Source organism: Larus michahellis, chromosome 9 (assembly GCF_964199755.1).
Source record: "Larus michahellis chromosome 9, bLarMic1.1, whole genome shotgun sequence".
Lineage (NCBI taxonomy): Eukaryota > Metazoa > Chordata > Aves > Charadriiformes > Laridae > Larus > Larus michahellis.
The window spans coordinates 13,723,602-13,739,656 of record NC_133904.1 but is presented as its reverse complement, the minus strand read 5'-3'; the positions used below and the strand labels follow the sequence as shown (position 1 = coordinate 13,739,656).

Sequence of the window (16,055 nt, the reverse complement as noted above, 5' to 3'; positions counted from 1 at the left end):
ATAGCTTGATACACTGCTCATTACCAGGGGGTAGCCTTCTTTTTGACTATTCTGTCCTAATTATTGTGAATCTGCCCACACATACAGCCCACTAGGATAGTTTTTTATCGTTCCTGAAATTAAAACATCCCTGTTCTACATTGTTAAACTATTATAAATGGTAATGTCCCTGGCTTGCATCATCATAAACATCAAAGTTAGGAAATGCTCGCTGTTTCATTTAATCCTTTACTAAGCAAATTTGGGTTTCTTTACTGACAAAGTTGCTGATGAATATCTGATCATTAACAGAATAATTACCTAGCTGGAAGGCATTCCCTTCTTTACTTTGCCATTAAGTCATACGGGCCACCTTAACTAGACTCAGTTGATACTGATCTCTATTTTAGAAGATTGCGGACTTTAGTCTGTTGACCTATCTATATAATATTTAAAATAAATCAAGACCACTCTGCACTTACTGATCTAGATACAGATGATTTTCAATGACAAAATGGCAGCTAAGTATCCAGTACTAACTGGAAGTCAATGAACTGCATAGACTTAAATACTGTTGGTTATTTAGAAAATTCATCATGAAGCTCTACTGAAAAGAAAACTCTTATCCTCAGAACAAATTCAGAAAGACAGAAGAGGCAGTGAGAGTTCCTAAACTGAATGATTCATTAGAATTACCTTTAACTACTGCTGCATGAGTAAATATTGTAATATTAGCTTCCATACATCTCTTCTGTCCTTATCCAATTCCTGTACAAAGCTAATATTATCTAGGTCTCAAAATGTCCCTGAGAAAAAGAATGCAGAAAGGGGTTTCCCCTTACTCAGACTCAGCTCTAAGGAACCCTTAGGTCCGGCAGGCACTCCACAATGTTTACTTGAGGTCTCTGAAATTAAAGCTTTCATTTTTAAAAGTATGTTTCTAGCTGCTATAGTTGCAGCAATAACCTCCCAAACATGAAATGAATGATAGATGTAACGACGTCTGCAGCCAGCCCTGGCACAATGACTCAGAGGAGTGAACTCCTCTGTCCCATGTAAGTCTGATGAGAGTGTCAAGTCCAATCCCACAGTTATGTGACTTCAATGCTAGCATTACCAAAAGAATTACTGATTTTAATGCAAGAAACAAGTTTGGGCAAGTACAGCTCCTTGGAACTGGAAGCTACTGTGGGGAAAGAAGTCACAGAACCAGTAACGAATAAACAGGAAGGACAGAAGAGAACAGGGAGGAAGGATGTGGAGTCAGTAGTGCCAAGAGACTCCCTTGCTGAACAGAAAACATCACAATCAGGCAGTAAACCAATACATTAAAACTAATTGCCATACAGCACCTGCCCATCAGGAGATACCCACATACGTCAATAAGCTGCTGATTCAGAGATCAGGAGAGAGAATATTGCTATGGGGAAGTGAGAATCCCAAAGCTATAGCAGGGACTCTTTCTAATGTGGCAGGTTTGACTTCCCTACACCGAACGTTTGCACCTTTAGGGGTGGGTCACCAGTGCAAACTGTTCCTTCCTGCAGCCTGACAGAGGAGCTTGTCAGCTTGTCTGGAGTCAGGCCTGCGGCAACCCAACACGCAGGCAGTGCAGGCACAATGCCAATTTGCACTAGAGTGCCAACAAGCCCTGGTTAGTATGACATCGTGAAACAAGTGAGCTCCAACTTCTACCAAGGTCAGACAGGGGTCTGACAACTAACAACCTCTTAGGGCCTCGCGTCTTAAACTTAAAGCCAAGAAACCCTAGGCAAGCTAGTATTTCCATTAGCTGTCACAAGATCAGAGACACTCCATGAAGATATTTCAGTAGCATGGACACCACACTCTCACTGCTAACAATTTTCTTCTTAAAAATAAAGTCTCATTAGCAAGACACTTCTAGTTTCTTCCGTAACTCATTTTGAATGCATATTAAAAACACAAGTAAAAATGGGTTACCTAATTTAAGCTCTGGCTCAAATTTTAACTCAATTTTTGGTTTCGAGGGTGTTCACTTTACGTAGAGAAAAGGCAGACAGCTAACCAGATCAGGTATCTTGGCAACATCCCACATCCACACATTCCTCTGGATATAATATGGATTTTGGGGTAAGAAACAAACATATCCACGAATTGCCAATGCAAAGAAAAGACAATCCAGCAACTCCAGAAGAAAAAACTCATACATATCCTTGGAAAGGTTTATTACTGAAATAAAGGTTTCAACATTAAAATATCCGTGGTATCTTTATACTAATGCAAGGGATGCTTCTGCTGTTCTCAGAGTTGTGACAGCTGATTTAAAGTGTATTGCACGCACTTCGCATATAAATAGAGTTTAAGATAACATTAGATGGAGTAATACTGTCTAATATTAGTGCACCTGTCAAACATACTTTCAAACTAATTGATATTGCATGTTCAGCTCATTGTATCGGTAACATTAAACAACATTTCCATTTTATTGAACTGCAGTTCCCCTTTACTAAAAGCCACTTTAGCTGAAGTAACTGGTCTGAGTAATTCCAGCTCTAGGCAGACATCCAGATGTTTGTAATTGATCAGTCTTAAGAGGCTGAAGCTGAGCCGTGACTCCACACTGCACACACAGTAGACATTTTTAATAAATGCTGACCTGCAGTTCAGCTCTTTTGCTAGGTGGGTCATGCCTGAATTGCTGATGCAGCCCAGCAGATCAAGTTGTTTCACAAGGAACTGAAAGCACGGAGATGTCAGAATTTCATGCTCTTTCTATAGCTGGTATAAACTCAATTGGACATCCCCAGGGGAGCCTCCAACTTCCCCAATATATTCTAGACTGTAGAAAAATTAAAGTGAACCTTTTCTTGCCATCAATTTATATAATCTTTTGTACTGCCCTGATCTATCTATGCATTGCCTACAGTTCCTCTGTTCGGACACTCCAGGATTTGTCACATTTGCTTCTCTCATGTGATGGTGGGGTGCTGATGTGTCATTCCTTATCAGTAACTCGTGCATCTTGAACGGCAGCTTTTACATTTTCCCAACTTATGCCTGGAAACTTGTAGCCAGATTAGCAACATTTGTCAGATCTGCTTTGATTTTTGTACTGTATTTCTTAGAGACACTCAACGAGCCACCCACTGAACATAATTAATCTAAAAACCACAACTAGTTATTATGTCAGTTGATGCATTTTATTTTTCCAAATAATTATGTGAATATATACTGGGCTGAGGAATGCTGAGGTTATCACATGCATGTCTTTTTTTTTGCTTAAGCTAGAGGTATATCTTTCTAGGACTTCCCAGAAAAAAAATTATACCACACCAGGTGTTTGTTACGCATACACCATTTCCCAGAATCCCAGCATGGTTGAGGTTGGAAGTGACATTTGGGGGACATCTTGTCCAATACCCCTGCTCAGGCACAGTCACCTTGAGCAGGCTGCCCTGGACACTTCTTGGTGTTTTGGTACATATGGTGCCTGTGTAGGATGCACACGTGTCTGTGCCATCTATACATACCACACAGTTTTTGTTAGAAAGCTCCAGTTCAGAAATTATGGTTCAGCTTTCCCAAGAAAGCCTATACGCGGGTTTCTTGGCAAGAAGACACTTAAAACACTGTTATTATATTCATTTTAAAATAACATGGATATTCTAAGACATAAGTTATTAGTCAGGAAATCTACTTTTTCCTCAAACGAATTTTCCCGCTTTTTACTGTTCTAACAAATCTGGCATAATTACGACACCTTTGTATTTGTGGTTACACCCAAACTCATTCCTTTTCACACTCTCTTCTCAGTCTCAACGACAAACTGCATTACTGAGACTCAGCCAATGGGTTCAAGCGTCAACAGGCAAGAGTACTCTGTGCTTGCTCATTCCTAACTGGTAGAACAGAAATCAATGTTTCCACTAGAGATTTTGTGACCCAGTACAAGAACACCTATCCCTATGGACAGATGATACTCCCGCATTTATGGTCTCCCCCCTGCTCCGCATTCCCAACCCTGCCCTGAGGCCCTCAGGGCCCCAGGCGCACCGCTGAGGCAGGGGCGGTTCACAGGCCCACAGCCCCCAAGGAGGCCTCCTCACGAAGCGAGGTGCGTGGAAAGACAGAACACCTTCGCTTGGTATTTTTTTCTAGGAAAATGTGAATCCTTTGTCACCTTGAGTATTAGCCAAAGGCGTTAAAAGCCCGCCGTCGCGACCGCCTGCCCACCAGCGCCCTTCGAGGGGCGCGGACCCGCCGCTGCGCAGGCGCGGCGCCCGTTCGCCAGTGGGCATGCGCGCTGCCCCCGCGCGTGCGGCCTCGCGTGCTGCCGGCGCATGCGCGGCGGGCCTGCCGCGAGCCGTTGCCGTTGCCGTTGCCGTTGCCCGTTGCCGCTGCCGCCGGGCGGGCGGCGCCTGAGGGGGCGGTGTCGGCGCGCCATGCCCGGGGCGGCGGTGTCGGAGCCGGCGCGGAGCCGCGGACGCTGAGGTGCGGCGGGAGCATGGCCGAGTCGCTGCGGGAGGAGCCGCCGGGCGGGCCGGAGTCGGAGGCCGAGCTGTCGCAGCGGCTGGCCCGCACCAAGGCCCGCTCCTACGGCAGCACGGCGAGCGTGGCGGCGCCGCTGGCTGAGCGCTACGTGGAGCACCGGCTCAGCGCCGGGGACACGCTGCAGGGCATCGCCCTCAAGTACGGCGTCACGGTAAGGGGGGCGCCGCCGGGGCGGCCTGGCCGGCCTGGGCAGCCAGCAGGGCCCGGGGGCTGCAGAGCCGATAGCGGCGATGGGCTCCCGTAACGGCGGCGGGCAGTTGTGAGGCCCAGAAGGTAGCGGAGGAGAAGGGGAAGAGGCACTGGAAGTGGAAAGCAGCCGAGATTACAGGTTGAAGTTGTCCCGTAGAGCATTTCCTACCCATAGTGGGCAGGAGGTTCGGTCCTTGCTGTGGATATGATGCTGGTTTGAGTTTCAGTATTTAAAATGCTGACATCTGAACCTTGTGAGCTGCTTGGAGGGGTCAGTGCCCAGTTCTGATGGGCAGTGGCTGAAGTTTGTGCTGCCCGAGACAGGACTGGGCTTGAAACTGGCAAGTGCTGACTTTGCGGGACTGGCTGCTGACCTCCAAGATGCACTTACTGCCACCAAGTACACCTGGGCTCACGTGACAGTTCACCACTACACTCACTTCAGATTAAAAAAGCCCACAATGTAATTAAACTTATCTTGAGAAGAATCATTGTTTTGATGCTGATACGTAGGCTGTGAAAAGAAGAATTTACTCCAGTAGCTTCAGGGCTAAAAATTCTTCCATTGTCATCTACTCACCTGCCTAGAGGTGATAAACAACTGATTTGAAAGTGTTGCAGCTTTCCTTCTCTTTTCCTATAGAGGAAAAAAGTTTACTTCTGTGGAAAATGGTGAAAGGCTTATGCCAGCCTAAGACGTGCAGAGTCCAGTAGGGTCTACCAGCAGACCCTAAAGCACTACAATTCCCCATGGAGCAGAGCTCACCTACCCTACCTTCATTCCAGGTTATTTGAGGCCCAGTGAGCTACCAACTGACCTATCTATATGCAGCTTTAGTAGTCCCCTGCAGAATTGCCCGGGACCAAGCAGCTGGTGAGCATAGCTAACAGCATGCTGCTAGTACACAGTCAATGTCACTTGCACATCAGCACAAAGCACCTTCCAGTTGGGCTCCATCCAGAAGAGGTACAACACAGTCCCAAATTAATAGGTTCTGACTGGAATGGGTTTCCTTTTCTTCTCTGATTCTGAAAGATATACTAAAGCCTTCCAGCAACTTCAACAGCATTCAGCCTTTGTTGTGAAAAGGGTTGAAAGTCTGTTTCTCTCCCCTTAAGAAAGATTTTGACCAAATCTTGTTGGCAACAGGATTAATGGTGTTTCAGATTTATATTGGTCCACACTAAACCAAAGTTTTGCTCACCTCGGGGTGACCCGAGCTGCTCATTGGATTTGTTAGAATTTTTATTTTTGGCCGTGCTTTCCATGATGGATAAAAGTCTCTGGCCTAAATGATTTGGCTCTAGTGTTCTTCATTCAGAAGTGTATTTGCTCACTACAGTAAGCGAAAAATCTACACAGACTACTTAAGTAGTAGTTTTCCAGAAAAAAGGCATTTCTAAACACATTACAACTCCCTTTCAGCTGAAGTGAAGCTAGGGATTGAACCTGTACAGTCTGACAAAACAGGTTTAATTTATGAACCATAAACTTTGTTCATAGTATGAATTTAAGCTTTTGCTGTGCTAATGATGCTTTTAAAGTATAAATGCTGGGGTTTTTTAAACACCTCATTTTGTATTTGATTTAATGTTGCTAGTACTCTGCTGAAGAAACCAGAGCTGCATCATTATAGGCTTCAATTGAGAAAGGTTACACTGACATGAAGTGTCCCTAAGAGCAATGCCAAGTTAGCTGAAATCAGCCATTGTGTTTCTGCTTTAATGAGTTTCAGCCCAGGGTAGGAATGTATGCAAACATATTTGCTTTTAGCAAAATGAAGAATCTTACGTGTTCACACAATGACAAGGGCGGACTTTCTCTAAAGAGTAATTACATTTGCTTCCTGCATCCTTTATACTTGGCTAGAAGTGAGAGTTGCTGTAATGGGAACATCAGAATTATCTTTGGCTGCCATTGCCTCCAGTATTACTGTTTTTAGAAGTTTCCTACTGTGGTTTTCCTCATTGGGAGTCAGTTTGCAGCAAGAGACATCCTGTCCAGTGCCTGCCTTGGCATGACATAGCATAGGCAGTTTAAGATGGATGAAAGTGTTGGGGGAGAGGGAGAGAGATCGGTGTGCTTTGTTTGGCCTCATCCTCTGCCCATCACCCCTCTCCCACAGGCACTGTCTATTAATCTTGCGTGGCTTGTGTTCATTAGGTCTTTCTTTGAACATTGTTGGGTAGATTAACACTGGGAATTACTGTTTAGTATCATAGTTACAGTTCCACTGGAGCGTTGTTTTCCACCGTACAAAGGTATCCCGTTTGAGGGGAGAAGGTAGAGGACTATTTGTTTCATGGTCAGTAGGAACAGTTTTGATGGATTAGTTCAGCAACAGTTTATGCCTTACTGCAGCTTCGGTTAAAGTTGTAAGAGCAAAGGCTTTAGCACATGCTTTCACTGTTCTATGTCTGTAGCTGACAGTTTGTTTTTCCTAGCACTAAGAAAACTAGTGTTAAATCCTGCTCTCCATACATGCATGAATGTATGGAGACATACTGAGTTGTAGAAGGAGCAGTATGTATTACACACATTAAGTAACCTGCCCAAGGCAGAGGGGTGTTCTTTTTAGAACCAAGTATTTCCCATTTCATTGTTGCTCAGTGCAGAGGTGCACAGTCTTCCAAATGCCACAAGATGGTATTTAAAGGTATTTTAGGAAGAAGTAACCAGAGGTAGAGTTACACTGAAGTAGGATAGAGAACAGCAGTACAGTGCATTATTTATCAGCTATTGAAGCATCACCTCCCAGCTCATCTGTAGCAGAGATCTCAGTTTTCAACTTTTGTATTGTATTTTTAGAGAAAAGCTCCAGCTAGCATTTTAAACATTTTTTGCTACCTGTGAAGACAGCCAGCTTTTAGACATTTTGATAACTGACATTTAAACTAGCATCTGATGGCTGTTATAGGTCTTATTACTAAGTCAGGTGAAGCTTCCTTTATGCCCTTCAGATGGTGCTCAGCTTGGGAAAGAACTTAAGAGATACACCATAAACTGTGTAAGGCTAACTAAAAATAATTTCCAGGCTTCAGGAACTGGAAGAGTAATGAGCTGCTCTTACTTGAAGTAGTAGCTTACTATCTGACAATGGATATTAGTTATTTAGCTTTTGAAAATGATTATTAAATCTAATCATTCCATCATCTTAGCCATCTGCAGCAACAGGTTGGGGTTGCCTTTAAATAGAGAATATCGGTTTTGTATATTTAATGGATTGAAATAACTTACTGCTGAGCTTTCCTGCACCATTTTCACTACTTTCACTCTTCCAAACACCTAGCCTTTCTAGAGAGAATCTCTTTATTTTTACGGAGAAAGATTTCATCAGGCTTCCAGGACCCAAGCAAATGCATCCCTACATGACACCAGGTCTATAGTGGCACTGCAGCAGATACTCTTACCACACAGTACAGGTCTACATTGCATGCAGGAGTTTATTCCAGTTACACAAAAGGCAACACAGTCTCACATCTGCACAGAGAAGAAAGACTAACATCTCTACTTCATTTTAGACCCTGCTAGTATGTTCAGTGTAAGAAATGCACAGGCGTGCTAACCCAGTTATTATCTGTTAACAATGATCTTTTGTTTTGCAATTGGGAAGGACTCCCAGTAGTGTCAGTGTAAAGTTTAAAGAGTTTAAGACTGACAAGCGTAAGATGGTAGAGCAATTTTTTCATCATCTGAATGCTGAACTGAAGATACTTCAGACTTTGAAGTAGTGAGTGGCTAGTGCTTAGAGCGCTCAGCTTTTTCTGTGCAATTATACTAGCAGTAAGACACTCTTACTACAACACTTAAAGGTTTTATTCTTACTCAGTTTAGCTCCATTTAGTTTAATAAAAATGAATAACACTTCTAATGCAGGCAAGAGATATTTTCAGTTCTCTTTATACTTGTTTTCAAGTAGGTTTTATTTAGAGTGCATTTATTGTTGCAGTACCCTAGTGATTAGGGGTTTGTGCTTATTGCAGTCACCAGGGGACCAGAACGGTCATTTTTCTTCCTTTCGCTTAAGACTTTTCATAATGAAATCGTAAGTTTAGGTTATAACTAAAGCTTAAAGTCACATGATCATGGATACTGATTTCTGTGCTTTTTTTTTTAAACCTTGCAGTTGAGAAATAGGAAGCTAGTTTAACTGTTATTGACTTGGAAGGGAAATTTTGATGACTAAGAACTTAAACAACATTCTTAGTAGGGAGATAGTATAAACATTTACTGGGAACTTGTCCTTGCCTGTAAAGCAATGGAATTTATAATAGCTTCTCAGCTTAAGTATAGAGCAAGTGGGGCTTTGTGCATTAGTACGCTGAGAAAGATAGGGTCGTCTTCTTGCTCCTGTCATAAGATCGTCTATACTGATGAGTAGGTTTTAAGAAGTACTTTGGGTAAAAGTTGCATAAAAAGTATTTAACAGTTATGTGGTGGCTGTTACCATGCATTATTACATACATGAGGTTGCTGTTGATCATGCTGTAGATCCAGTTTACTGAACTAATGCAGCCACTAGTCTATGCAGCTGCATTATAAAGTGTTTACGAGCACCCCATTCTTTTCACTGCCTGACTTTTCACTGAAACACAGGACTTCATCTGAAGTCTGAATTTGTTACGTCAGCTAGGGGGGAAAATACTATGCACGAGATGTATACTGCTCTTCCAAGACTTGTGGTGCTCACTGTTCTTAACTAGTACGTCCTGAATGCTCAAGGTAACTTTATCGCCCCTTCTTTGTATTATGCACGCCTTCTACCAGAGTTCCCCTACAGCAGCTGCTAGCAATTCTGAGCCTCACTCTAATATAAGTTCAAATCACCAGTACTTTTGCAATACATTTTTATTCTGTGGGAAGTTGTTCCTGTGAGCTTATATAGAGATTGGAAGACTGTTCAAGAAAAGCATCTTTATGTAGTGCAAGACTGTAGAAAGACTAGTATTTTGGAGTGAAGTCTATATAAAAGGAAGAAGCTAGGCTGTTGAGTTGACAAGGCTAAGGCAGAACATACACTCTGAAATCACTTTGAATGCAAAAAAATACTTTCCTAAAGTCATTGCTGCTGCAAAGAAAGTATATAGATTTATTGTAACTAGAGGTTACTGTACTACTTCGGAAAGTTAGTACTTTGTACTTTGCCAAAACCTAATAACTTGTATTTTTCCTATCTTTTTCAGATGGAGCAAATAAAGAGGGCAAATAAACTGTTCACTAATGACTGTATATTTCTGAGGAAAACTCTGAATATTCCTGTTATATCAGAGAAACCATTACTGTTCAATGGACTTAATTCACTGGAGTCTCCTGAGAATGAAACTGTTGACAGCTCCCCTTCTTGTGATGAAGGACTAGTGACAGTTCAGGAAGAAAGTAGTTCTTCTCCCAGTCCTCAAGAGCCTGACAATCAGCCCACTGCACCAGAAGAACTGTCTGCCAAAGATTTCCTACAGAGGCTGGACTTGCAGATTAAGTTATCCAAACAAGCAGCCAGAAAACTAAAAGATGACAATGTCAGGTAAATGCTGCTTTTGGTATTAAGCATCTTAATCTCATCCTGAAGGCTTTTTAGTCTAAGCTGAACCCTTTTTGTGGGGTATCTCAGGCAGCATCTGTAGTTTTAATCTGTCAACAGCAAGTCTATGCTATTGTCATGCACCAGGTACATTCAGAGCACGCCATTAGCAGATGCCTTGATACGGCAGTTTTAAAGGCTGTCTTACAATACGTTGTTTGTAGAATAGCAATAATATTCCATGAAAGCTAGAAAGCCAGTATTCTCCAAGATGTCTTGCTATGTAAGTGGTCAACTATTTAAGCAAACCCATAGTTTTCAGTAGATTACTGAGCCAAAGCCTACGTGGAAGGTGATTGTATACAGAAAGGCATGAGTGCATTTTTTTTCTGTCCCAGATTGCCTCATAATTGTGTAAATATTCTCCATGTTGCAGTTTCAGTTAAGCTATCCTATCTCCTTTCCCTACTTTATGGATCCACCTATGTAGACTTCCGTCTTTTGTTCATTATTTCTTCTACAGCCAGGAGCTCCCACACACTTTACTCATAAAAAAAGCTATACCTTTTGACCTCTTTGCCACAGTGATTATCCCCTCACATATGCAGGCATCCATGGAGAGTACAGAAAGACATAGAGCAAGAGTGGCCTTCAGTAGTGTTTGTTTTTCCCACATCCTTGGGACAAGCTTCCTCAGGTTGTTCACAAGCAGTTTCTTGGGCTGGTTGTCTGGCCTGTTTATTCTCTGCAGAAATTGCCTCAGTGTGTGATGCTGAGGTAGCATTTCTTATGACAATAAAAACCATGACTGCAGGGGACTGGTATTGCTTCTCTTACCAGAGAACAGGAGAGAGGGTATGCCTGCAGATATGTACTTTGCCTTTGCAAATTTGTTGAATGCGAAACTTCTTCCATCATCCTGGTTCACTTCACATACTCTGATTTGAGTGCAAGCAGCATACTTTTCATGGTAAGAAGAAAGTAACCTTTCGGGACCAAATCTATCAAGCATATAGTCCCATCATTTCTTTAAGAAGTTAAGGAGTTATTTCAGCAACTTAAAAACTTTGTTCAATAGACAAAAATTTCAGGGGGAGCAGGATATTGCATTTAGCAATCGGACAAGCCTCATTTGGAGAAATATCCCATAAGACAGCTTAAGGTAATTCATTACTTATTGCACTCCACATACAACTCTCCAGAAGGACGCTCAGTTAGAGTTACAGTGTCAGGGAAGGCTGGAACTCTTTCACACCTTGTTAACACAGTTGTCAGTTATTTTCTTTTGAATTGATTACATGAAAGAGGAAAAATAACTGTTGGAACTTGTATCCTTCTCTATTCAAACTCTTTCACTTGCATTATTATATTTGAAACAATGTAGAGCATCTATCAAAACATGCCGCTGCTGACTCTCAGATCATTAGACATATGTATCTAATACAGATTAGAGTAGGTGTTGACCCAGCAGTTAATCTGGGTCACAGAAAACCACAGTCCCTGCCAGAGGAAGGCAATTATTTTAACATCCCTTCAACAAAATAACATGCTAGTTTACAGAAGGAAATTCACTTAGACCTGGCTGCACCATGAGCAGAGCCAATACAGTGAGAGTGACACTGCACAAATAGCCACTGCTGCTACTAATATACATTTCCTATATTGCTTAAGTTACAACTTGGGAAATGAAGGCCTGGTGCCAAATTTCCTCCCAAGGAATTATGAATATAGGAGGATGAATTACTTTCCCACCTCCTGTTCAGATTTAGCGGATAATTTTTGTGAATTATGCATAGAGCACAGATTTTTATTGGTCATGATGCTACAGGAAGCATGAGCTACACAGTTCAGGCTGCTGAGCAGGATGTTATCCAAGTGAAGAGAAGTTTTCTGTATGTCTGATAAAGCCTTCATAATGCCACCTTTCACCCCACCACCTCTGTCTTTCAGTCCTGGCTCACAAAAGCTGTCCTTGCACATCTCCAACTGCGTTCACCCCTTTACAGTCTGACAAAAAGTGCCAAAGGACGAAAGTCAACGTTTACAGAGAGTTTGCAGAACGTTTACTCCTTGCAGAGAGCAGGAGTTAGAGGGAGACCATTGCCAAAAGCCCTGGAGATCCTTTTCAGCAATGTACCATCAATGGCATTTCTGGGCCTGCACTGGAAAGTGGCAGCATGCCTTACTCTGCTCCAGCAGCTCCCCAGGAGGTACCTGTTCTCCCTCCTGCCTTGTCCCTTGCTTGAAGCAGGAGGCCTTGAAAATTGGACAGCCATCATGATAGTAAACCAGTGTCCCAGTGTCCTGCAGCCTGGGACAGAAGGTTAGATGCTGTTCTTGACAGCCCTTACTGCCAACTGCAGCATGCCTGAGCCTTGGTCAAAAGTTTATTTTGCACATATTTATTAGACTTTCTTAGGTTCGTGCATAATGACCTACTACATGGTTCTTATGTCCCTGCCACATACGGAAACCCCTCAAGGCTGGCTGTGACTCAAGTGCCAGTCTTCTGCCCTCTACTGGCAAATGCCAAGTAAAAGCCCCTAGTCCAAGTGTATTTCACGGGAAGTGGAGACGAACAGCTTAGAGTAGCCGCTTTGTTACTTTGAAGACTTGCTAATCACTAGTTCAGGTTTCCAGTTCTCCATATTCACCCCTACTATCCACCATAAGCAACTGCAGCTAATGTCAGTCCAGTGTTTGTGGCCATCTCATGGTGGATGCCATTCCTATATTAAGGCTTTCAAGAAAAAAGACTGAAAGGCCAATTCTGACAGCCTCTGATTAGAAGGAAGGTCTTTTTGCTGTAACTCTGCCATGGTTTATTCTCCTAAAAAGGGAAATGTAACAAAACTAAGAAGTAGAAAGTAATTTTCAGTGTACAGCATAGAAAGTAAGCTTTTTCCCTACTGGAGAGTATAAGCTCTGAAAATATAGTTGTTCTCCTTCATCCTCACAAACTAGCAGAGACTGCTATTTGCAGCTATGTTCTGAGCATGTGTGGCTAGAAACTCATTGCCCCAGAAGGGTGTATGTCACAGCTTCAGAATATACTTCTTGAAATACTTAGCTTCAGCCAAGTAGTTATGGTTGAATTTTACATACCTGCAGTCCAATCTTACAAGCTTGGTATGTTGATAGGTTTCAATTCTGAAAAAAGTTTTAAAATGTATTTTCTTGAGACAATTTATAGATCAAAAGTGCTTTAGTGCTTATGAATTGTTTGCTTCCTTACTTTACTGTTATGCCAGGTATTATGAACAGCATCTGCAAATTATTCCATGGCAGTTTTGCAACGCAGAATTGATGATATAAGGAAAGATACTACTTAAATATACAGAGATCATCTGTATCTTAAGAATCATGCTTGGTACTGGATCTGTAGCATCACTAATGTAAATAGATGTAGTATTTGTAAGAAAGGCTAACGCCTGTTTTTAGTACTACTGTAACCACACATCCCTGCAATAACTACCAATTTAATCCAAAACCTGGGTTTTTTTGAGGTTTCATTTGTTTTACAAGATTTTTCAAGGCAAAAGCGATGTCATGTCTTCATGAAGATAATATTGCTGGACTACCCAAGAGCAGGGAAGGGCTGGGAAAATGAGTGCAAGCTACTCAGCTGCTTGGTTAGTTTGTACTGTTTTTTTCTCTGATTCTATTCTGGGGCGTTATATGAAATTTAACTTGTAGATAAATAATCGTGTTCAGAAGTTAGTAGGGAAAAGTCTGCATGATTGGGGTTTGGAATACTATTGAAATACTAGTTTTTACCTTATACCAGTATTAGATTATTTGAATAACTGTACCTTTATGTGGAGGCACATACAGCATTAAAAGTAACTGGAAATCCTTGGAAGCGCACAGTGTAGCAACCGTTGTCTTTCTGTTCTCACCAAAACACTAAAATTGGCAGCATCTTTAAGAATAGGCTCTCAGGAACATAATTTTGAAGCTACAGTAGTAGAAAACAATGATCTTTCAAGAACTTAACATGCTTGAATTAGTACTGGATGCTGCACTGCAATAAGTTTACATAACCACTTGTTTTTAAAAGCAATATTGTCAAGTAAACAGTAGGCAGACTCATTTTTCATGAGGATTTTTTAGTAGCAACACTACTTTGGTTTATGCAGTGATTGAATTAACAACAGCACTTGTGGGCAGCTATTTTCTCCTAAGAAAATCCAAGTGATCAGTCTCAGTATCGATTGATGCATAGGAAGAATACATCAAGGAGCCTACTCAAGGAATATCCTTGCAGCATCAAGACACAGATCCAACTACAACGATGATGGCCTGCTCATATTCTTGCCTCATTTGGTCTGTCTGCACCCCCCACCATTCAAAAGGCTGAAACAAACCCACAACTAAGCTTGCTTTTTTAAAAAAAAGAAATTGAAAGCAACAGTATCAAAATTCCAGCATACCCGCTGCTTGTTTATCCTTTACAGTATTTCTTATTGATTTGGCACTGTAATGTCAAGAATAGTTCATTAAACTCTAACCACATTCTGATGTTGTTGAACTTACACAGCTTTACTTGTTCTCAACATTCTGTTCTTGAGACAACATTAACAAGATCTCCAGAGGTGCATAATGAACAGTAGTATACTGCAAGTAGTATTTCTGTTAGGCAACGCCAGTCTTATCTATTTTGATCCATCCATTAGGAAAAGTGGTGATCTGCATCTGCATTACAGTTTTACTGTGAGCCATGGTATGTTCCTGATCTGATGATTATGATCATTTTCTTTTTAGAGAGAAGGAGAATGAGGAAGGTCCCTATGCAACTTCTTCGTATCACCAGTAGAAGACGGATGTGATGGCCTGAAAACTTTCCATGAAATCAGTTCTTAAAGAACTAAATGGTCAATAATTCAAAACCCAAGTCTTTCGGACTCATCGTCTCGATGTACTTAAAACAAGTCATGAATGGGTAATTGCACTGAAATTATGACCTCTTCTGCCTTCCATAGGTTGATGTCCTTATGCTATATCAACAGAGGCTTAAAGCCTTCCAAAACTAGCAATGGCCTTTATACCCCTTCTGTGCAAACTGTAGCATGGTAGCAACAATATATCCTTGAGGTCACCTTTATGCAGGATGTTGATCTTTAGTAAGGATTTTGTAAATACTTGTTAAAGTGAAATTTGTTTTAAGTATTTAAAAATATTCAATGAGTTTGCTTGTAAATGACAAACTATGAAAATAACAGAAATTTACTTGTTCTGCAGACAAAGGCTAGTTTGCTGTGGAAGTTTCGTCTACTTCAGGGCTGCAGAAATTGCCTTTGAACTCTGTGTGTATGTCTGTGTGTGGTTACGATGTATTCCTAGAAAGGGGAATTCTACTTGTTTTGATGAGTTAAAGCCTTCATGATTAAACAACTGTTTGCAAATTGGATTTCTGCTAATAAAAGGGAAGAGTCACAGCAAGAGATTTTTCTTTGTGAGATATGACATTGGAATATCGATGTGTGTTCTTGTGTGGTTATATTTTGTGTGGTTTTAATTTAATAAATACAAAAATACTGATGTGTCTATTCATAATGAAGTCAGATTGGTTCTAGTCTGTTTTTTGCAAAGAATGGTTTGTCTAGTTACGTGAGCTATTAGATGCTAATTTCAGGGCAAATAATGTCCTTTACCTTTACCATACAGTTTGCTCTCCTAAATGAGACCTGTAAGGACTATTTAATCTAGTTGTGCAGTCAAGAAAACTGCGTTAAGATTAATAGGAGCCACGCTGGTTAGCCTTCACTGTTCTGAGAAGAGATGCAAGACTCAAGTCTGCAAAGTGGATCCCACCTGAAGCTCAGTAAGGCGGAA

The 16,055-nt window shown here is 41.6% G+C and overlaps 1 protein-coding gene across 1 annotated transcript; it reads left to right on the top strand.

The window, feature by feature from the left end:
- Positions 1-4,291: 4,291 nt before the first annotated feature.
- LYSMD2 (LysM domain containing 2) lies at positions 4,292-15,780 on the top strand. Its single transcript, XM_074599992.1, has 3 exons — positions 4,292-4,663; positions 9,886-10,223; positions 14,985-15,780. The coding sequence occupies exons 1-3, from the start codon at positions 4,466-4,468 to the stop codon at positions 15,034-15,036; spliced, it is 588 nt and encodes a 195-aa protein (XP_074456093.1). The 5' UTR covers positions 4,292-4,465; the 3' UTR covers positions 15,037-15,780.
- The last annotated feature ends 275 nt before the right edge of the window (positions 15,781-16,055 follow it).